Raw genomic sequence first — 24,540 nt, 5'->3', positions numbered from 1 at the left:
TTCCAAGTAGGTCAAGTTTAATCTGGAGATAAGAGAAAATGCCACTTAATTCCAGTAATCTTTATGGTGGGCTGATCCCCGAGTGTTCAATTTGTATTTTCCATATAATAAAATAACTTTAATAAAACGAATATATAGTCTATATATAATAGAGTTTTGGGATTTTTTAAATTTTTTTATTACAATGCAGAAACCGGTCTCTTAAGATAACAATCTTAACAATGTCCACATTAAAGTGTCACACAGTACAATTTATTGATTTAATATGCCATATTTCAACATTATCTCAATAACCCAATGTCACAGCATATGTGGATGTAAATATCAGTCAGCAACATATCATTTTATTAAGTCAGCTATTCTGCCCCACCGTGTGCTCTGCTTCATCACAAACAGTTTAGTTATACAGTTACATTTGTGAAACATACATCCTCTCCTTTGGTGAAATATTAAAGATTAATATGGACACTCACTTTCAAACGGGCATGTGTTATGACAACAAAGATTTATAAAACACAAACAGTTGAAACCTTTGTCCAACTTGTTTAATATATCTCAACTACACACACACACAAAAAAACTACTGTTGACAAACCAACCCAGACATTACTTGTAAATTCATCTTCTTCATATTACAGTTAACATTAGAGGACACGCACATACACATTATTATCCCCATGAGTCACTGTCCACTGTGTATGTGAGCACTTTTCCTGCAGCATGTGAAGGAATATTCACTAATCTACCAGCAGAGGGCAGTGTAGTCTTTTCAAAGTTCTCCCATGCCCGCTCTGGATCTCCAGTCAGCTCACAGATTGGTACAAAGAACAAGGAAGAGGTTAAAAACGGTGAAGTCTAAAAGGAGAAGAGCACAGGAAATTACATCCTTTTGCTTTTAAGCGTCACTCAAACTTGCGCAGGTGGTTGTAGAGGGACTGGACGTAGGTGAAGACACACATGGGGTCTGGTTTACGACCCATGATCATCATGTCCTCCACCTCGATCAGCCGGTCGCAGCATGCCTTTACTCTGGAGACACAAATGAATGAATCAATCAGCATTCACACAATTACCTAAAGCACAAGGTGACATATTAAAATCAGCAGTCCAAAATGCAAAGATATTTACTTTCCAATGCTACAGGACAGACAAAAGCAGCAAATCCTCCCATTTGAGAAGCTGGAACCATTGAATGATTGGTGGTTTTGCTTGAAAATGTCTTCAAAAATTTGTTGATTATCAAAATGTAATATCAGTCCAAGCGATTTTCAGCATCTAACAACTAATAGCGTCTTGGATAGTCCTGATGAAAACACGACTGGTTCTTTACATCCTAACAAACATGTTTTGAGGCGTTAAAGATCGACACTATGCATGTAATGATTCATCTGTAAGTCTCTGCTCTGTGATCTCTTTAAGAGGTCAAATGTGAAGCCGCCACTACACAGGGATTGACTCTGTGACCAAGGGAATATTGTTTTTTTAGTCAAATCAGCTTAATTCTGCAGCAGCAGTTGTAGACTAATACATTCTTAAATTGAGAAGTAGTAGATATTCCAATATAAAATGTGTGGGTTCTGGCATATATAATAACAACTTTGCAGAGGACTATATAACAAAAGCCAAGTCTGTCACACAAAGCATTAATAAACATTCAAAGGATTACGAAACAAACAGAAGGTAAAAATGTAGGTCAGACTTTAATCCTATACAATTCTGATCAACAAAAAGACTGAAAATTGGCCAATATTTCATTCATGAATTTGACTATCTATGGTTACAGTATGTCTATGTAATGTTCCAACAAACTATTAATATGCAGACTTTTATTCTTGTCAGGTTGGGAAAGCCCTCCAAATGTGTCACCACGTTCTAATGTTAGCTCTTCAATCAATTCTACAATGAATATGTAATGAATGAAACAACATCATATCCATCATATCAGAATCACAATAAAAAGCTGCCTTGTCTTTATATTCTGATATTGCCACCACTCACTCTGCAGTTCCAAAGGCCAGTTCAAAGTTGTGTTTGCGGTTGGCGGGCACCAGAGCGTTATAGTCAAACTCAGTGGGGAAGAAGGAGTGGACCAAAGCGCAGAAAGCCATCCCATCGCTCCAGCTGGACGAGAAGTTCTGGATGTCAATGTTCTGCAGAGAAAAAGATTTAGTGATGATGTGGCCGTGAGTGACTTTACTGTGTCATCTCAGACCTGAAAGAATAAAAGCAGGGGAGGAACAAGACTTGTAAAACTGACTGGAAGCTTGTTGTGGCTTCTTAAAGCCATCTCGCCATTTACTGTCTGGCTCCTAATTATGGTAGATAAAACAGACTTCCCCCTCTTCTCTCATCCACTTTCCTCGGCTCTCCTGCTTTCGGTCTGTTACATGCTCTTGAAATCATTTCAAGTCTGCCCTTTATTGGTCTGGAGTTTGCTTTGAATAAAATGCAACATGTCAAGTCATCGGATGAACGTCTTTCCCTCTCGTGCGTGTGTGTGTGTGTGTGTGTTCCCGTGTGTGTGTGTGTGTGTTCCCAGTTAATAAGAGTCTATAACCAAAGCCACATGGAGCGGCTGGCACAATCTGCTGTGAAGAAAAGGGTACCAGAGTGCCGCAATGTGTTCTCAACCATGACTCAAACTACCTTAACCCTCAACCCCCAAAACACACACACGCACCCCTATATTCACAGGGACCCTCACTTACATTCACCTCCACGGTTGAGAGGTACTGTAGATAATTAGCACATTAGCACTGCACTGTGTGCCAACATGAAAAACAGTTGGGCTCATTTAAAACAGATTACTTTTTTTTTCTTTACTGCACCTCTGCTACGCTCAGGTAGCAAAATGTTGATGAATATATTATTCAGGTCTCTTTATTGGGTATGAACCTTGCGTTTACGCACGTCTTGTTGAAAAAATAGACTTGAAGCGTAAATAATGTGTTCAGGCCGTGTTTACGCCCTGTGAGACGGGGCTGAAACGCGAGCCTGACAGAGCCAGTGCAAACAGCTGTACGGATTAAAGTGAGATTGTATCAGTTCCGAGAGATGTGGGTTGAAAAACACGTCTGAAACACTTATGGTCGAGACACTGAGATAGGCTCAGTCTTTACCACAGTGGCCGCAGTCTTTATGCTAAGCTAGGCTAAACACCTCCCAGCCCCAGCACAAATGTGAAATTGACATCCATCTTCTCATTCCATCGGAAGAAAATTAATCAGTATCTTCAAAATCAACTCTGTACTCTGAAAATCAACATGCTAAGTATTTTACATAGCCAATCCATCACTATAATCATCATCAAAGTTGCAAAATATGGCTTGATCCTGTAGTTGGAAAGCCAGGATGTGGTGTGTTCATGTGCTGGTAGGACGTTCTGTTTACTAATGTTGAGGAATAGCATTACGTTACAAAACTATGTTTCCAGAAAGTCAAAGCCAAAACACTACCAGCTGAAAAACATTTTGAAAAGAATAACGCAAGTTTATTATGTTCTTGCATTAACAGTGCTGCTACTGATCTGATACCGACTTTAAAGCTCAGAAGTTCAAACTTCCCCTCAGGACATGAGCACAGCGTCATTACTGTGCAACAATAACATCATTTTGAAAAATCATATAACCAGACACACTGGATTACCTAAGTCTTTGCCAGTTGATTTTCATGCTATAATGTGAAATGAACTGATGTCAGTGACCATCTGCGAGGTAGGAAAAAGATATGTAATCAACTACGATCTGCTTTGGAAAATGGTCAGCAATAATGTAATATTTGTGCAATTTGTAGCAAATGAGCTAAAATAGACATAGTCATAAAAGCTTTGAAAGCGTGTGGAACCTAAAAGCAACTTATGACATAACAAAATGACCAAATGTTACAAAATATGGCTCTAAATAGGCTGAACATGGAAAACAGGCTGACAAAATAAGATTGCCAGACTGGAATTGTGTTCACAAAGTTTTTGATTTATTTTTATTTTTTTTACCTGGTAGCCTATGGTCTTGGAGCGACACCACTCAAGAAGAATCTGTTTGATGCTGCTGGCACTGGACACCCCAAAACTTTGAGACCGCTTCAGTTTGGGTTTGGAGTCCACTGGTTTGGGGCGACTGTACATAAGCAGAAGCAGGGCAAGGATACACAAGTGTTAAAATGATTATGAAACTATTTACCGTAATTCCCACATCAATCGAATGCAGCATTACATTTCATGTACCTGTTACTGGCTTCAGAGTCCAGCCTTTCAAAGATGGATCGACGAGCCTGAGCGCCAATGTTACGTGGCAGAGTCTGTGACCTCACCAACTCCCGCCTCCTCTCTCCGACCTGCCCAAAGGATCTGTCGCCGCTTACATCACCGTCTCTTTATGACCATAGCGCAAAAGAGTCAGACAAAGCCAAACACATTTTACCCATCCTAAAAGATGTTCTTCATGAGTCACCTTTCACTTACCTGTCATGCTGCAATAGCCCTGAGTAGGTGACAGACTTAGCTGGGGCTAAATTTGCTTTATCTGCAAAAGACAAGCAGTCAGTAAATCACATCCATGATATTGTAGTCAGGATAGCATGTGTGTGTCTGAAAGTATGGCTCACCTTGAAGGCGGGGCGATCCCAGAGCTCTGGTAGGTGTCGGGGTCCATGTAGAAGACACTAACAGCAGCAAAAAAACGCAAATTGAAAGTTGTCAGTATTATAATAAAAAAAAAAAAAACAGGTGAAAGCAAACTGATGATTTTTTTCTCTCGAAAATACCTCTAAAAATCTTGCAAATTAATCTACAAAATAACCTTAAAGCCATGTAATTGCAAGTCTGAAGTTGGACATTAGAGAAAATCGGGTTCAATTCATTACCTGAAAGCTTGGTAAACTGTGTGTTCTAATAGGAAGCTTGTGTCGTTCACTTTCTCCATATAGAATGAATGCAACATTAAAACAATAAAACATCTTACAATAAAAAAACAAAAGCTGAGTTAGAATTGAGACTATCAGCCACCTGGTTGAATTGAAGACTCCTCTATTGGTTGGGTCTGGTTGGTGCTAGCAGCTGATTGGCCGGTAGGTGAAGCCTCAGGGACTGGAGAGGAGCGAGAACCGACAGGGCTGCTGGGAGAGTCGGGGCCCTTCATTTCTGCCGTCTTGGTGGTGGCGGTGATGGGGAGGTGGGGCATCCGCATGGCGACAGGGGCTGTGTGCTCGTGTGGGAAGTCATTGGGTGGAGAGATTTTTCCGTGTACCAACTCTGAATGTTCTGGTTGGAGATAAAGATGTAAAATCACACTGATGAAAGTTCTTAAAGCTGCTCTCATCAATACTAACGATGGCTCAAATGACTTTGTGCAATATAAAAGGGGTTGCTCATGGTAACAAACCCCCAGAGAATAATCACCAGATTCCCTCAGTTCTATGGAGCATTTTATCCTTTTTCAGCTCATTGTTTTGGGTGTCCACCCCACAGAAACAGAGACAAAGTCAGGGAATAGCTGGTGAACATAGTGATGCATCACAATGCATTCTCGTTGGCAATAGCTTACGGAAACATAAGCACAAGATTACTTCATATCTTACATGGTCACATGACAGTTACGTTTGACGGCTACAGAGCACTTTGAGGTGACAGTCCTTTCAGGGGCGATTGCAGTTGAGTCTAGCCGACAAAAGGTGGCCTTCATGCAGCAACAGCAGTTAAGTTTTGGCAGCAAAAAGTTAAGTTAAGATTAGAAAAAAAGATTGTGGTTTGAATTAAAACACTGGTCCCATTATGTATTCTTGCATAGAACACATATTTCCTAGGTGAAAGTCTTTTGGTTTTTCTGGGACACAAACCCTGTTTCCCTGCTTGAAAGCCCTGTGACCCGGCAAAGAGAAAAACTCGTTCAATTACTGCAACTGGGATCATCATGATGAAAACGCATCAGGAAACATCTTTATTGCAGGGTAACCTCTCCAACCACTCATGCATTTATAAGAATTAAATCAGCCTAAAATACTCCACAAATATTAAGTTACTCTCCTCAGTCAAGTTGTGTTGGACCTCCATAAAGATGGGGGACTTGGAATAGACCGGTAATAAAAAAATAATGGTCAACCAGACGGATACTCAGACTTTTAGTCTCTGGCATGAGTCAAGGTCCAAACACCTTAACTGACCATAATCCCTGATGACATCATCAGGGTTGTCTTCTCGGACTTGACTAAGCTCCTCCAGAGCCACAGAAGACATCATACAACTGTTTTCACAGGCTGAGCAGTGTTAACCATAGTTAAACCATAGTCCCCCTCCCTTTTCCTCAGGGTTACTATTGGTGTTTTTTCGTTATACGGTACCTGCTCGCCAAAAAATAAAAATAAAAAATACACCATATGACTGTTACAGTTGTGACGGGATTACCTGTGGTAGCAGCATGTCCATTCTCCAGTCCAGCATGTGTTGGGGTGGGGTCCACCTCTATTGGCTCCTCACGCTCAATACTCTGAAACACATAGAATCATAGTGAACACTTGCACCCTTTATTGCTTTTAAAAAAAAGGTGCATGAAGTCATATTCAACCTTTTACTAGTGAGCAGTAGGACAGCTGCCGGGTGGAGTTTTTTTTAACCTTCAAAACAAAGAACAAGCTGGGAAATAAGAGCTTTGAAAGCCAGCAGTTTAAGCACAAGGTAAATTAATCAATGTGGTATTAATGAGTTGTAATGACTGATTGGCCACAGTACTTGTTGCTTTTATCATTATTGTATTTGTTGCCCTGTAATGTTCTGTTTGGAGCCGTGATAAACCAATATGTTGTGTTAGGATTCAGGGCATCATGTTCCTCTGGTTTGAACAAAAAAATCCAGATGTCCGTTTCTCACTCAGTCATTTTTGGACCATTTCACCCTTTCCAAGTTTTAGACTTTTCTCCAACATGTGGGCCTTTTTGACACGACTTCAGACAAAACAAAACATGACAACAAATCGGCGAGGCACGACACAACTCCACGCATATCCAAGTCTGCCGGTGTGGATAAATGAGCTGGTTGTTGTAGGCGTCGGAGGCACCGGGTAAGTGTGTAGTGTGTGTCTACCTCCCCTCCTGTGATAAGACTTAGAAAGTCTTTGTTTTAAATCAGGCACGACTGTCACCGACACACTCAGTGATGGGAGCGCTGCCAAAATATTTTTGAATGATCTGGCAGCCTGACTGCTAAAGTGATCGCGGTCAAGTTTTATTGTCAAACATGATCAGCATCTTGAGTTTATATTTCAATGTCTATATAACTCTGTCTATTTCCTGTCTCTGAGATCAGCACAGACCTGCAGAGATGGCTCTTTTTCCTCTCTCCAAACACAACCAGCTTCATGGAAACAGCTAATCACCATCCTGAGCAGATACTTCTATCTCAAACTCTTAACCACATGGTGCTGCTGACCCACATAGGTTGTGGGTCAAGCTGTCACTTTCCATGTGGCCCTGTCAGACAGATAGATGGAGCTTATTGTCTTGATAGTCGGCCCGTTTGACACAGAACAACACATCTGAGGTCAATAGTACAGCGCTGATAGTTGTGCACGTTTTTTTCAGGTTAGTATCACACCAAATGTCACATTGTATCTGTGTTGGTTTAGCAGACCCTGAAAGAGGCTTTTAGGAGACCCTCAGACAGCCAAGTTGGAGATCCTCCGCTCTTTGGCAACAAATAACTCTGACCATCTGGTTGTGTTATAAACTTGGCTATCACAGCGGAATTAAATAGACAAGCCCGATTTCTGCACTGTGTTTAACCAAGAACATAATTTCCACCACTGGTGCATCTGATGCATTATTTCAGTGTTTGGATAACGTCAGCATGTTTGGAAGCAGACGTGCAGCATCTGGTTCGCTTGTCACCGCTGTCAGAAACCACTACATGAACGAACAGAAGACGAGACCATACAAAAATAAAAAACCTGAACCATTCACATGTATCTGCAATTGCTTGAAAGTGTGAGAAAGTGGTAATTTAGGGCCTTTCAAATAAGTGCACTGTAGCAAGTTCTTGAGCATTTTTTTTTACACTGTTCAGTCTGCAGAACGTGGGCACTATGTAGCATTTAACATTTTCTAAAAGCCCGGTGTAACATATTTTTTGGGCCATTTAGGGGCAGGAAAACAAGCACAACTTTGACACATTTACCACCCTATAAAGTATATATGGCTACCAAGTTAGCAAAGAGTTGCATATTCACACATTCAGCAGACACAGAGCAACATCAGCAGGAGTGGTTTTGTGTCCACTTAACGAATTTAAGTCCAATATTCACTCTCCCTTTTAGCTCAGTTTTGGCCTACTTATGAAGATATCTGGCTCCTTGGCTGCTAAACATTCCACACTAGCTAGTTGTTTCTTTCTGCGTCTGCTGTTTGGTACTGGGCAGGTAGCATACAGTGGGCATGTCACAGCTAATACTGAAACCAGCTGCCTGCTAATACTAGAAACAACACTGAACGCTGCATTGAGACAGAACCAAAACAGTGAAGCTGCATGCCCTAAAACAATGAATTTTGAAATTCTGATAATAATTACCTGTTCATCATTTCACATTATACTTAGTCATTTGATCCATTGATAATATAACTACAATGATAAGGCTAAGTATTTGTTGAAGCATGTTTTACCACTATTGGCTCTTGGTTACGTTTGATAATTTGCAGACTCCACAGACAATGGATTTACTTTCTACTGAAGAAAAAGTCTCAGGAGTGAGTTCTGTGGATTATCTATAGTAACAGGGAAATAGTTTCTAAAGGAGATGTTTAATCAATTTAAACATTTCCATTTACCTATTTTATTTTTGGTTGGAGCATAACATGTCAGAGATGGATATCTCTAAACCTCTACACATAAAATCATCTATCAACTATCTGCATGGCTAGATACAACTACAGGTAAGGTTAGCCTACGGGGGAAAAAACGTTTTGTAGTTTGCGTAAAACAACCCGCTTGAAAGAATTAAATTATTTTGCCAGCAAAAAGATAAAGTCTCTAGCAAGGTAGAAGCCTAAAACACACCTTTGTATCCCCTCCTATCTCATCCACATGCACACTCACAAAGAACAAGATGCTGTTATTGCTGTGAGATAGCATGCTGTGCTCACTTGAGAAAAATGGCTGGGAGTGTGTAAATGTGTGTGTGTTTGGCTGAGCTCACCATATAGGAATGCCAGTGGTGTGTGTGTGTGTGTGTGTGTGTGTGTGTTAAAACAAGTCAAGAAGAGTGTGTTTAAACCCCCCCCCCCAAACACTCTCTTCACACACACCGTGAAGGGAATAAGGGAAAAAGTGATGACATTAATATGTATGAAAAGGTGAGGAAGGGGAGCAGTTGTATAATGCATGATGGGAAAGAAGGCAGAGGGACAGGGTAGTGAGGTGGAAACAGCTGGCTATCACGCAGGAGGAGGGAGACAAATTGCAGAATGTCTGGCTTTGGGGAGGGGAGCTTTCTTGGCTTAAGTACTCAGATCATCAGACGTCCATGGTGGGTCAGAGGGGGAAACATGATAGCGGAGCTGCTGAGGTTCCGGTAAACTCTCTGGTATCTTGAGGTCTTTTCTGCTGGCAGAACATATTGGTGCTCAACACTTAACATGGCACAGTACTGACCAGGGACCTGAGGACATGCTGCACCCATCACATTTGTGCACGCATGCGTTTAAACAAGTACACAAACATTTTGGCACAAGAACCTCACAAGTATGCACACACACATAAAGTGATATCTGTTGGATTTACCCCGCACTACATGGACTGATTTATTGTTTTGACGATTATCACCATTTGTTAAAATGTGGATGTCAGCAAGACAGTAGACTCGCATTGTCAAACCTTTCTCCAAAGCCCTGTGCAATATGGTCTGGCTACATGCCAGATATATTCTGGGATAGAAGGAAAAAACGCTCTGGGCTGTTTAGGAATCAAATTTAAAGATATCATCACCTCAACCTATCAGCTGGTGGCAGCTTCACAAACAGTTACAATACAAGTCACGTTTCCCTTTAATACACACGTGTCTGCCAATAGAGTGTTTGCTACCTACTGATAAGTGGCTAAAAGTAGAAACCAACATGCAAAGATGACACTAAAATAGCCCAAGCTGAGCTGTGTAGATGACCCTGAATGGGCATACAGGAGGTTGCTTTACATTCAGCTTCATCCTTATTGTCCCTGACTTCAATAGAGTAAATCTCACAAAGATGATTGACCGGTTGTTTAGTCTAGGCTGCCATTAGCAGCTGTCACTCTCTTACTGCACTACTGCACAATAGAAGAGCAACAACCAATGAATACACGCACAATATTTCTCATAGCAGTCTCATAATGGAGTGATAGAAGTGTAAGCAGACAAAAGCTCCCTTTTCTTTCTTCAGGGAACAACAAATCCTTTACTCCCCGTGAGTGCGTCATTGCATCATGAGTGGGGAACTATGAAATGTTTGGACGAAATAAGTGAAAGCAGGGAATGTGTGGAAAAGCAGAGACAGAGGAATAATAAGAAGAAACAAGAAGATGAAGAGGAGGATGAGGAAGGAAAAGAAGGAGTTTGATCATGCTAAAGTGTTGCCATCTTTACGGGACATGTCAACCTGTCCTTCACTGAGGCAGGGGCGATTCTAGAATCAGACCTTTAGGGGGGCTCAGCCCCTAATGAGAATGTGACACGAAGACGGTGCCTTGGAAAAGTGTTAACCCCCCTTGTTAAATCAGTAATTTCACTGAATATATATATATTTATTATTATAACAGAGGATAAATTAAAAATATTGAACATATGAAATAACTACAAAAGTTCCTTTATGGACTACCAGAATCAAATGAAATGATAATGAAGTGTGAACAATATGTACAAATGTCCTTGACTGGGTTACAGGTGCATGGCATTGCATTTGAACCTGTAATTCTTTGCTCTCTGTCACTAACAGACAAGTTTGCAAACTGTAACTTGAAGCACTAAAATTGATTTAACCCCCCCCCCAAAAAAAAAAACCCTTATCTTTACCATTCAAGACAAGATAAACCAAAACATGTCCTAAACAGCTGCTAGCTAACATTCCATGTGGAGTAAACTGGACTTGGGGATGCCAACTGGTATTGTTAATGTACTTTAGCTATAGTATTGTTTTGTTGTACTCTGCTTAACACATCAAATGGCAAAATTTGTGTTTAATATGTTAGATACAATTCCATTAAAAAGATGTTTGTGATATATACGCCTGAATCCTTAGTGTTCCCATACAAAAACGAAAGACAATTCCTAATCCTCTTCCAGCGTTAACTCAGTGGAAGTTTGGTCTTGTAATAGTAACAAAATACCAGAATATTTGCAGCTGCCATAGTATTGGCTGTGTGCATTGGGATAACGTGCCCTGGGAAACCCGTCTATTCATGAGGTATGAGGGTGCTGGGTGAGCACCACGTCCTGTGTTTAGTCAGAAGACATTGTTTAGCTGTCAGAGGCATCTTCATCACTGACATTTTAATAAAGACTTTGTAAAGGTAGGTGTGGACGAGACAACTCGGCTGCTGGAGGGTGACTATTTGACGAGGGTACACTGTAGTCTGCTGGGAAACACTCAGTGTGCACTCAGAATGTATCAGAACAGTGACACATTGTTGTGTTGGCTTTGTAATGCAGCACGTTGCATTTGAAATGAAACAATGTAGGTGTAATGTAACGTGCCGACTTTCCGCATTACAGTAAATTAAGGGTGTTCCTTACTTCTGCTTTCTGTCACAATGTCAATTTATGAGCTTACGGTGTGCATGTATTCCATATTACAGACTGTTTTAGCACTTAACTATTCATGGTCATTCATTTAGCCTGATAAAGAGAGACAGTAAAGCAGAGTAAAAAATGTCTATTTTTTTCAACATTAACATGATTTACATACTGTATTTATAAATCCTTTGTCCATTGTAATCCTTAGACAATTCTGTTCTGCAGACAGTGTGTTGTACAGAGACAAGTACTCATTTTAATTTGCAAAACAAATGCACTAACAAAGATTACCATCAGAACCCACATGCTCCCACAGGGACGCCTTTGTGCTGACAGCAATAACATGGCTGCATGAGAGTGGTAACAGGACAGACTTAGAGTATGCTACACAATATCAATTATTACAAAGTTTGTAAACTGCCATTCATCACTGTCAACTATAATAAATGACTGACAGCCAATGACTTTACATACATTACATACCTTACATTTTACTATAGGACACATAAAAAAAGCACAGAACACAGCAGCAGTTTAAGAGCAGATGTGACATATGAAGCAAAAAGCATGCTCTTGTGTATGCACAGCTACTGTAAAGATATCAGCTGGGTTCTCCTTAGTTAGTGACAGAGGATTCCTGCTCTGTAAGTTCCCCCTGGGAGTTTACAAGAGGAATCCTCTCGGAGTAAGGAAGACACAGTCAAACCACCTGTTCTTCAAATAAATTCACGCAGCCTGCAATTTCTCCTCTCGAAGAATCTCAGGGAATACCACTTTGGGTTGAGAGTGGAAAATATGCACAGCCTTTGAACTGAGAGGATATAAAAACCTAATTGCAGGTGAGAACCACTGTACAGAGAAACATTCTCTTCATAGACAAAGTACCGCTGAATGCAAGTTACAGTCTTGGCTGGTGACAAGACATGATTTCACATGCGTTCCTCTGCAAACAGCATCATAAAACCAACAGTGTATCTGTGCTTTTGGGGTCTGTAACAATCTGCTGCGCACTCTGCTTATGTGAGCGGTACAGACAGTTCTTCCTTCACTGGTAGCAGAGACAATGGATGGCGATGCCAGTCGGTTGGCCTGTCCCTTTTGGTCTACAGCAACAACAAATTCATGCCACTAAGGGACTGTTTGTTTTTTATTTAAGGGGCCACCGGATTTTTAGGATCATTTGTCAAAAAAGACTTGACCCTCCCTTCACCAGTAATACATTTTTCTATGACTCTCCAAAATGACTGGGAAAAAAGGCATGTGGGGAAAAGATCATTTTTCAATCTTGTACTCCCTGGTCTGTAACGTCTAGTTGTAACATATGGCAACAATAGAGAGAGAGTCTCTCCTCTTTTCCCTGTCCACCTCCCTTCCTTCATCCTTCTCTTCTCCTCAGTTCCTGGCAGTGAGGCATAGGAGGGCAAGACAGTGCAGGGGAGTCTGACATGCTGACCCTTAGTACTGTAGGTAAGAAGTCATAGTCTGTATCACCTCATCCTTCACTCCCGTTTTTACACTGGACAGTTGGTGTGTGTGTGTGTGTGTGTGTGTCGCAGCCGCCGCCCCCATGATCAACGCCGCCGCCGCGCGCAGCGCGTGTTGTGTGGTGGTGTGGTGTGTGTGTGTGTGGTGTGTGTGTGTGTGTGTGTGTGTGTGTGTGTGTGTGTGTGTGTGTGGTTGTTTATGTATAGAGTGAGAGACATCCTATCTGCTGCAGTAGTAACCTGAGGTAGGATGAGACCATTGTGTGGGGGTAAATGTCAAATCAAATTTGTCCACTCCAAATACAATAGATGTTATGTAATTGGATTGATTAGCATTTTGAGCTAGCAGCGTAGTTCTAGGACAGACAATGTCTGTTGGTCCACTGCTTAAAATTCAAATATTATCCATTTTCAATATTATTATTTTACATATTTTGCTCCTCACTGTATGCTGCTTTTGCAATGCCTCTATTTTCCTGCAGAGCTACTAATAGTTTTAATCTTGTTGAGAAAATATCTACATCTGTTCACCAGCTCCAACACACCGTCATTTAACATCTGGGGGGGTTTACATTTTTAATTTCATCCTCACAGTGACTGACTGGCCGATTTACGATTAACTCTTGGGTCATGTTCCTATTTCTCCTGAGCACCCAAATTCCCAAAGTACCAGGCATTTATGGGTCACTCTCCTGTGGTGGGAGACTCAATGTCTCCAGGAACCCCTGCTCTCTCACCCACGACCCCACACAGTTTCACCCAACCTCAAAAACCCATTTTTCTTAAAGTGCCTTCTGGGCATTATTCCCAAAACACTGGATTTGAGTGCAGCTAAATTAAATTGTAAAGTATTTCCTTGGTGAATTGAGCTCATTTAGCCAAATAGGCATCTTAAAATCTCTTTCTGAAGTTGACTTCCACTTAGGCTTACTGGTTCCAGAGGGCAGCGAGGGCGAGCTGTCCCACAGGCCAGTCAGTTATTAACCTGGTTCCACAGAGACGATGACGGGAACACGGCCTATTGTCTGGAAGTCATTAAGAGAGCCAGGGGTAGCCAGGGAGTGGCTGCATACCTCTGCTAACCCCCCACCACACACACTTGATTTTTTTTGTTCATCTGTGCCCTGTTTTCAGTTTCTTTCCTCCAGATCAGTCCAAATCTATTTTTACTTCTTGCTAAACGCATGTCTTTATCAAAATAAATATGTTTGCCAAACCAGCATTCAAAATAGCCTTGATAAATAGTTTGCATGCCAAACCACAATGCAAATTGATGACAGGAAGAGGGCCCAGCAATAGTGTAGAGTTGATTTTGAAATTATATTGGGTGAAATGATAAATCAATCTATGACAGGTTTTTAAATTAGAGTTATGATTTAAAAGCCAGTTCATATATTTGCCATTTTAGTGTGAGTGTTTGAAGCTTGGTTTTCTGTCTTGCTCATGGCTGTATTAATAGCAACGTAGGGGGGTTGGTGCCAGGAATCCAGCCTTAAAATGCAGCCAAGCACTGAGGGGGATATTGGGGGAGGGGTAAAAGGGTGAGGAAGGGGCCACAGAGGCCAGGAGGAGTACATGGATGGATAGATAGATAGATGGATGAATGAATGGATGGATGGATGGATGCATGGGTGCTGCTAGAATATGTGTGCACACAGGGATCAGAGGTCGTACATCACAGTATCAGAGACAGTCAGAGCTGGCTTAGCCTGGGGAGTCTCCACAGACAGCGGGTAAATGTCAAAGGTCTTTGTCATGGAGATAAACAACACTACACTCTCTATGCTGCAGTGTAACCTGAGCACACAGAATCAAACACACTCTCACCCATTCAGTTATCTGTAAAAGTCATCTGCTAGATCTAGACACACACTCATGTGTCTTTTTTCCCTTCATCTTTGTCAGTGAAGAGTTTAAGACGAAAGAAATTAGAAAATTAAAGCACTGAAACAAAGCAAAATAATTTAACTTACCATATAGTCAGTGTGAGCCAGTAGTAGTCAGTATGAAATAGTTCTTTTTTTGCCTGAACTTAACCATACACACTATACATTGACAAAAAGATGCCAAAGAGGGAACCCAGAGCAATAAAAATGTGACACCAAGGGGTTCCTGACCAAGCTGTGGCACGTGACGAGTTGGATGTAAGCTGTGCTTGAATTACCAGATTGACATCAGATGTTTCATTTATGCTTCACCCTCGCTGGATCATTCATCAGCTGCGTGGTTCAGCTGATTAGGAACATCCACTCATATTCAGGTAGGTGTGCAGCGCTGCCATTAAAACCTGACACTTCTAATTATTTCTCTATACATGCCAACCTTCTTCTTATGTGCTATACTTTGGTATTGTTAATATATCTATCCTTTCATATTGTACATGTTTCATGTATTTTATAAAGGGGGATTAGTTCTTGCACAATAATCAAATTTTCTGCTCATTCAATTACTTGATGTACTGTGAGAGTCTGGGTCTGAAGAATGATCTCTGAAGATCACTGATCAGACTGACATCCGTCCGTGGTGGGGTTACATTTTACACCAAATTAACGCATTCTTTTACAGGGAGGATTAAAAAAACATTAGTCTTAGTATCTTTATAACATAAAATAAGTGTTACTGCCTCTTCTATCAATTTGACATTTGAGGTCGTGTGCAGCCATTTTTTGGTAAGTCTGTTTTTGTGTTCTTGTTTGGCAGAGTTTGGCATCATGCCACAACGCAATCTTTTTTTTCTTTTTTAGTTATGCTATACACTGCATGTCAGAAAGTTTACCACTAAGTTGGCTGTTGAAAAAGGATTAACCCCATATGAACAATGACCAATAAAGAAATGTAAATGTTGGGTTGGTCGAAATGTGTGCTGTACAGTGGGATTTGTACTCTTGTGTTCAGAGGTTATGCACCTTCTTTTTTTTAGTGCATTGAATAAAAAAATCTATGTGTGTGTGTGTAAACACATTACATCGAGGTTAAGTTGTTATGGTTATGTTAGTGGTAGATGGAGCATAATGGGTGCGAAAGGAGTGTGTGTGTGTGCGTATGTGGGAGTGCGCAACTGATGGAATTTGTACTAACTCACACATACTCATGTCACCATTCTCGTAACTTGCTGGTACCACTGTAGGATTACTGTAAATCAGACCATCACTCAGACACAGCTTCATAATACTCAGACAAATAGACATGGTTCCAATTTTGAATGTCAATATTATTGTCAAATTATTTTCATACTATTGCTTTAAAAATAACATTAGGGTGGGGGCAATGGGGAGCTTCTATCTCCCAGAAGTGGTGTTGCGAGAACAGACGTTTCTCAAAATTAAAACCACATTTCCCATAAATCCTGTTGCTTCCGGCATTAATCTGTTGAAGTGAATCTTTTTGTTTTTCCACCACCACTTACAAAAATGTCAGCTCAGTTTGTACCACATAGATGACAGTAGGACAATCTCAAAATGTGCATGGTATTAACAATTGACTTATGTTAATTAGCTAAACTCATGTGACATCTATTGAGCCTGTCCTTTGAGCCCATACAAGAAACACATTCACAACTCCCCCAAACTCAACTTTTCAATTTCAAGAAATCCTCTCTTACATAACATGTGATGTATGTGCTTTATTGAGCCATAAATCAAGCGAACCCAGTGCATTGAAAGAGAGCAGTAGATAACCTTCTGACCTGACTGCGCTAATCTGATCTGTTCATCTGCTAATGAACACAATCACGCGGTGCAAGATGGAATGCACTGTGTCTAATGCTCCGCGGCAGTGGAGTCTTGAGTGGTCCGGGTGTGGTTTGGCAAGGAATTGTAGGTAAGGACAACAAAAGTGTGTGTTTCTGTGACAGAAAACAGATTCAAAGAAAGAATGAAATCTTACAGTAAGTATGTAAATTATTAATTAATGTATGTATAACATTTTCATTTGACCCTCTAATAAATATTCTCCCTGATACTACATTTGTTGTCTACGGAATTCAATGCATTATTCCATATAAATAAGTGCTGTCAGTTAAACGCGTTAACGCAAACCCATTTTATCAGCGTACATTTTTTAATGTGGGATTAACGTTCTTTTTGGTCTAGCAAATGTTGTAGTTTTTTTTCACATGCCGTTGCAACAACTAGTTATGTTAGAAAAACTACAACACCACACCGGATCTAACTAGACTGGAAACAAAATAACAGGCACGCCGTACACACTTGTTTGAGCTTGCGAGCCGGCCAAAGAGGAGGAACGTTACGTTTCGAGTGAATGGTGAGCGTGAGACAATGAAATGGATGCAAATAAGATTCTGAATGGAAAGTTTACTTTTTAAAAGTTGCCCATTGGTTCTATAACAAGACCAAAATGATCTGTGTGTTTTGTCGTTGTGAACTGAGCTATCATCGCTGCACGTCCAGTCTGAAATACCACTTGATGGCCAAGCACACAGCTGATGCCAATTCTCCCCCCCTCGTCTAAGTATGTTTCCCCACTTTTATTGATGGAGAGTGTTACATTGTGTGAGAGATTATTGGCTTCTATTGTGAAATGTTACGTGTGAAATTGAACACTACAGTAGGCTGTATGCCAATGTTGTTTTCTCTTAAAAAAAAAAAAAAAGAATTTACACAAAGCCGATCCACTTTTCCATGTTGATAAGAGCATTAAAATGAGGGGGAAAAGGGATAAAAAGAAATTAAGGGACATTTAGAATAGATGAAAATGTGCAATTACTGCTATTAATTGCGAGTTAACTATGAAATTAATGTGATTAATAATTTTAATTAAATATTTTAATTGACAGCAATATTAAAAAGAATTAGGAGTTTTAGTATTCTGTGATGGCCTCGGTGGCATGATTTGTATAAAAAAGTGAAATCTAGCAATACGGCATGACATTTGTAGATTGTAGATTAAAGGACTCACAACAGACTTATTAAAACAAGGATGGTCAAAATCAAAAGCAGAAGAGGTCAAGATATTCTGATTCACATGCGAATGGTCATTCTGAGGGTAAAGTATTCCTTTACATTTATTTTAAGTTGTTGTTTTCTGTCAAACTACTATTTTGACTATTGAGATTGAACTTTTAAGCTCAATGCTTAAACGTATTCCTCAAAAAATATGCCATGTCTGCACAAGTCATTAGCTGAGCCTATGGTTAAACAGTTGTTGAAGTGAGATAAGGGTGCAGGTGAGAGATGGAGAAGAGGAGAGGAATGAGTCAGAAAGGGGGAGGAAGAGAGGACATACAAATGGTCATTTTGAGGGTGAGGTATTCCTTTACGTTTATTAGAAGTTGTTGTTTTCTGTCAAACTACTATTTTGACAATTGAGATTGAACTTTTAAGCTTGATGCTTAATAGAGGAGAGGAATGAGTCAGAAAGGGGGAGGAATAGAGAAGGGTTGATATTGTAATCCTTCCATACTAAATGTATTCCCAATGAAGCACAAGAACCTATACAATTGCCCAATGAGACGGCTGCTTTGGCACTGTAATTGGCAACAGCAGCGTTGTCTGCTTATGCGTGTGTGTGTGTGTGTGTGTGTGTGTATGTAATGTGTTTCCACCTTCCAGATGGAAACACACACATATACACACACACACACACACACACACACTTTCACACACACACCACACACACACACACACACACACACACACACACACACACACACACACACACACACACACACACACACACACACACACACACACACACACCACACACACACCACACACACACACACACACAAACAGCTGGGTTTTCATTCAAGTATTTGTATGTGAATTCCGATGTACTGAATCAGTATCCCAAATATTGCAAAGCATTCACCATCAAGGTTTTTTTCAATAAAGGCAGAATGAGAGGAAGAAACCTACAACCCCTATATATCAAAATATTTCAAGTCAGCTGATAGAAAGAGAGCAGCAAGAAGAACACAGTGGAAAAAAGAGACAGACAGATCAGAAAAGAAAGTAAGTATTCGTAATTCATGCAGATATGTGCTGCAGGTGTGTTTTCTGTATGAACAAACTCATGCTGACGTGCTGCAGGTGTGTTTCAGAGGTCTGTGTGGGTGTGTGTCCTCTTGTGGCAGCTTGGCAGGTCACATTGAATGTGCACAGTAACAGCTGGAGAGCAGGCAGGAAGACAGACACGCCTATACACATCTCTGCAGTACAGATAGCATCACCTTGGATCCAAGCCATTAACAATGCCTGCAGAGAGAGAGAGAGAGAGAGAGGAGAGAGAGAGAGAGGAAGAGGAGAGAGGAGAGAGGAGGAGAGAAGGAGAGAGAGAGAGAGTGTGTGTGTGTGTGTGTGTGTGTAAAACTGTCAGTGTAGCATGTCAATCAGGCCTGTATGAACAGTCAACTGAACTTTATGTACTGTGTCTTCCTTCTCACGTCTATCTCTGACAGAAAGGTGAGGATGTGGCAAAAAGAGCGAGCTGCAATTACAATTCAAACTGCAGTGTTTCAAGATCTAGACTCAAAAAAAATCCTGTGAAGCTAATTACCATGATGTGAGCAGAAAAACTGGATACACACAGTGAACCTTTGTGCACGCGTATATAATTTCACAGCATGTGCTCATGTTTGATCCGATCTGTTTCTGCAGTGGTGTGTTTGGCTGACAGCGGGGGATCTCCCACAACAGAGACACACAGAAACAAAGGTGCCCTTGTGTTGTTTAGCTCTGACCACATGATTTCACAGAAGATAAAATTCCTCCGTTGTATCCTCCTCATAGATTGGTAAAATTTACAGATACAGGACTAACAACTATTTGTTTATTGTGTGCATGTGCGTACATGTAGTTTTACATTTTTTCTTGTCTTATCTGTATGATGATGTGTGCATGTACTGTACTTTGCAAGACTTTTGATAGTGAATAGATGCTGGTACATAACACTAAACGTAGTGTATGGAGTTGACTTTTGTTGCAGCCTGTACCATTTTGGAAAATCACCTATCAATTTATTTAAAACAGGTTTCAAACTGTGCCATATAATTTTGTGAATGCAACCTCCTGCCAGTTCCATCCCACTCTGTATGCATAAAGGATGTGTGCGAGGATATATGTGTGTGTGTGTGTGTAATAAGTCCCAGGTTTGTGTCAGCTTTGTGTCAGAGTTTACAGGAGCAACAAAATACAGAGCTTCACCAAGGAACAACTCTGCTCCAAATAAAAAAAGAGAATCTCATTGTATCTCATAAATGTGTCCTGGAAGTACATGACATTCTCTGTGGACTTCCTCCTGACATTCAAGTTAACCACTGTGGCTTTGACGTACTTGTAAGGCAAAACAGTTTGACGTGTGATTTCTTGTCTTAGGTCTCAGTGTTTACTTTAAGTAATAAATATAACACAAATCAAAAGTCACTGTTTATTGACACATGTGGTCAATCTACTGGCGGTCTGGTGATAAACAGACTGATATATCTGTAAATATCAACTCACTGCATATGTATTAGTGTACTAATACTGATAGGTAACAAGAAATTACAGTACAGAAATACCAAACTAGATTTGAGGTAAACATATTCTAGCATTTAGATGGAAGCACTGTATTTAGCTGATATTGGGTAAATGCTCTTGACAGCAGAAAATTGGATTGTACTGCAAGAGTGCTTACCAAGGTTTGTAGGAAACATAGCAAGCATGCTAAAAAGTTCATGCAATTAATGCAGAGATTGGTTAAAATTCCTGCTTTTCCTGAAGGGGTTGAATTACAACAAAGAAACACACTCATGTATACTCATTCACCTGAGAATGGGAAGACAAAAGACTTGATTGTCATCGGCTTGTTTATACTTTTCTAAATATTTAGACAGATGATTTTTTTCCTTTCTGCTCTGAAAGCCCCTTATCATCAACTGTCTGAGTGATGCAGAAACCACAGGATGGATATAAGATTTTTTTGGGGGTTTCATCAGAAGTAAGACAAGCCAAAAAGAGGAAACAATTTTCAAATATGCAACAATTACTTTAAGGGACTCCAAGAAGAGTTACAAGTCCAACTCCACAGGGAATTCTTCCATTAGCAGCATCCCAAGTTGACAGTTAAAATGTATTGCTGATAATAACTCAGGAACCACTAAAGACTAAAACAGAGACACGGGCCGTCTGGCCCTCGACGCAGTGATTAACTATGATGTAACACAGACACAACATAAAACCAATTTTGACACACCCTTTCTATCAATAAAAATGTCAGCTTTCCAGGAACTGAGAAAACAGCCCCCCTTTTTTTAATTTATTCAGTAAAGTTTAAAAGTGGTTGGAATTTTTTCACACCAGAACCATATTATTGTTCAGGTGAAGCTGAAACATAAAATTCTCCCAAACTGGACCCACAAAGACAGAAAAGGACAACAGCCATAATGACTAACCAAAGCCTGAATTCCACAATGCTGATTTCACATATTTGACTCAGGTCTAAAAACCACACAACCACACTAACCTCACCTCCCGGGAGCCAGCTCGACTCATGTTACTGTACTTCATAAATCCATTAGATATCCTGGTGGAGAGCTATTGTGCAACCGCAGTGACACAGCCAGTGCCTCGTATGACACATTCACAGAGCCACAAGGCAACACGTCTTCAGTCAAACTCACATTCTGCCTCATTACCACAGTGGCCCTTATCCAACTTAAAAAAATTACATCACAATTACTGGATTACTTCTTCTGCTATTGTATATTAAATTTCCATCCGTGTTACAAAGTATCTGGCGATGTGTTAAATGGTGGTTCAGTACAAATATGTCAAGAGCGTCTGTGTGCAACTGTCAAAGAGGACACAAACTACAAATAGTCTTGGATGAGCTTCCTTGGGACTTGAGATCCAGTCAGTTTTTGACATGCAAAGCAGGGTTGTACCTGAGGGGCTACTTATGCAGTTGCCATGGCCTACGGGAAAAGATGTAGCTAAACTAATTTGAAAAAAAGGGAAAATATTATATTCTCACAAATTGGGCCAGACTACATTACGTGCTGAGGGTGTAAAAACTGGTGAGCAGGTGAGAAGACAAGTCTAAATTGTTAGCTTAAAGTATGATTAAGTGGTTGGAAAAGCTAAAAGTAACCAATAAATGTTGGAAATAGCTAAAAGTAATGGCTAAATAGGCTAAAAAGTAACAGATAAATGGTTATAATTGGTAATTATAATTGTGTAATCAGCTGAAACAGCTAAAATGATAAACAGTTGAAATAGGTAAGTCCTAGCAAAATGGCTGAAACATCCAGCGTCTGCCACTCCAAGTGGTCGTCGAAGGATTGCAAACTGGAAAGTTGGTACGAAACTAGTCTTGCATTGACAGACCTATCTTCACAGCGCTGAGTATGAAACCAAACCAACCTAAACATAGACAGTTCAATTGTATGAAGAAAACATTTTAAAAAAAATATCCACTTTTGTAATGTTAAACAGCATTCACTTAAAAATCAATGCAAATGAATACATGTGATGGGCGGTGTTGATGAAGGGGCACCTGAGTTCATTTGATACTGTGGTGGGTAGATCAGACAAAAAAGGTTGGAGACACTGATGAAAGCATCCATCATCTCTTCTCTACAAACGCATGCAGAAAAATGAAGTACTAAGTACTCACGTTAGTCTTGCTGGAAACGGCGAATGTGGCTCGGCTGGAGAAGCGGGCAGTGGAGGGGCTGCTGCTTGACACCGGGCCCGTCACCATGGAGGAAACTCTGGAGCCAACAGAAGGACTGCTGGAGCTGGGGGAGGATGAGAAGGAGGCAGGTGGAGACGCAGGACTGGACTGACTGCTGAGGCCACTGTAGGTCTGGGCTTTGCTCCCCAGGTTGCAGGGCTGGATGTGGACCAGAGCCTGGCTCTGAGTGTGAGCCTCACCCTTCCCATAGATCACCTCTTTTATCTCCTGATGGTTCTCCTGAATGTCACTGAGGTGATTCTTGTGATTATGACTGTGAATGTGGCTGTTGTTAAGCAAGGTGCTCCTGTCACACATCATCCCACTCAGGAGCTCCACCTGTAGGGTGAGAGCCTCCAGCTGACTCCTGAGCTGCCGGTTCTCCTGCTGGAGCTGCGCCACAGCTCGTCCAAGAGGCCCGCTCAGGTTGGCTGTCTCCTCTAGACGACGCTCCATGCCCAGCTTAAAAGTGCTGACGTCCACTTGGATCTCCCTAATGGCATCTCTCAGAGTGTTTTCATAACGGGCTAGTGCTGCACACACTGTCTCCCCCTCTGGAGAGGAAGACCGGGGGTGACACAAGTCTCCCATCTCAGCCAAGGTTGGGGCTTCCATCGGTGCAGCTGTAGCCACTGGTGATGAAGCCTCTCAATCTGTGAGCTAATGTCTGAGAGTGAGATCCTCTGGCCACTGGAAAATGAGTAGCTTCAGTCAGGCTGGGCAGACAAGGGTTGGGAGGGTGAAAGTTTGCAGGGGGTTGCAAAGGTCTGGTCTGTTTTATCCCCACTCCTCCAGCTCTGTCCTGGGAAGTCCCCGGCTGGTTCTCCTTCAATTATCAGGTACAGATGTTTCACTCTGTTGGAAAGCACAAAAGGGACAAGACGTTGACCTTTAGCATGTGAACAGCTGTCAGACTCTTAAAAGAACCGGCCAACCCGAGGCCAATGGGATCTCCCGTGCAAAAAAAATAAAAATGCAACTACAACACAAAATAGGCAAGATAGTAACAATAAAATCAAGTCTTAAATGATTTAATTTTAATCTACAACAAACCATTACCAACTTATTTCATACACAACTACTCTGACTGCGTTGAACTGAGGACAATCTCTTTTAAAAGGAGTCAGAATGACAGAAAGAAAGCATACATATGTTTCATAACTGCCATTAAACATAGCAGTGAGGTAATCCTTACTCACAGCTGCAATGAACCTACCTCAGCTTCGCTCTCCAGCTCACTAGAATTTCCTCAGCGCTAAACTACTATATTAATATGAGTGTGTGTGTGTGTGTGTGCGTGTGTGTGTATGTGTGTGTGAGCTCTGCTCAATGCTGCCGGCTCTCTGGTTTGTTTAAACTTTCAGGTTGATCCCTCCTCTCTTCTAGCCTGGAGGAGGGAGGAGAAAGGGAGGGATAAAGGAGGAGGGCAGTGGAGGAGTGTAGAAACAACATGGACAGAGTAGTAAATGTGAGGGGAGGGGAAGGAGGCGGGCCGGGTAGGTTTTATATTCTTGCACTGTGTAAACTATTGGAAGGAGGACTCCTCTCTCCTACTTTCTCACTGTGTCCTCCTTATCTCCGTTCCTTTAAAAGGTACACCTTTCCCTGCCTAGTGCCATTTTTTTCTCTCTAATTCA

At 41.0% G+C, this 24,540-nt stretch overlaps 1 protein-coding gene across 2 annotated transcripts; it reads right to left on the bottom strand.

Moving 5' to 3' along the window:
- Positions 1-230: 230 nt before the first annotated feature.
- smtnl (smoothelin, like) lies at positions 231-24,268 on the bottom strand. Of its 2 annotated transcripts, none has more exons than XM_032507023.1 (10): positions 24,120-24,268; positions 22,844-23,758; positions 6,398-6,479; positions 5,003-5,257; positions 4,603-4,659; positions 4,460-4,520; positions 4,223-4,369; positions 3,992-4,115; positions 1,999-2,150; positions 231-1,029 (listed from the first exon to the last, which is right to left on the bottom strand). In XM_032507023.1, exons 2-10 carry the CDS (start codon positions 23,516-23,518, stop codon positions 903-905), a joined length of 1,680 nt encoding a protein of 559 aa, XP_032362914.1. In that variant the 5' UTR covers positions 23,519-23,758; positions 24,120-24,268; the 3' UTR covers positions 231-902. The 2 variants fall into 2 exon arrangements, with proteins under 2 accessions (XP_032362914.1, XP_032362911.1); XM_032507020.1 differs by having other exon boundaries at positions 24,116-24,256.
- Positions 24,269-24,540: the final 272 nt, after the last annotated feature.

Source organism: Etheostoma spectabile, chromosome 3 (genome assembly GCF_008692095.1).
Source record: "Etheostoma spectabile isolate EspeVRDwgs_2016 chromosome 3, UIUC_Espe_1.0, whole genome shotgun sequence".
NCBI classification, from domain to species: Eukaryota; Metazoa; Chordata; class Actinopteri; order Perciformes; family Percidae; genus Etheostoma; species Etheostoma spectabile.
The sequence above is the reverse complement of the archived record's forward strand: the minus strand, read 5'-3'. Positions and strand labels throughout refer to the sequence as shown.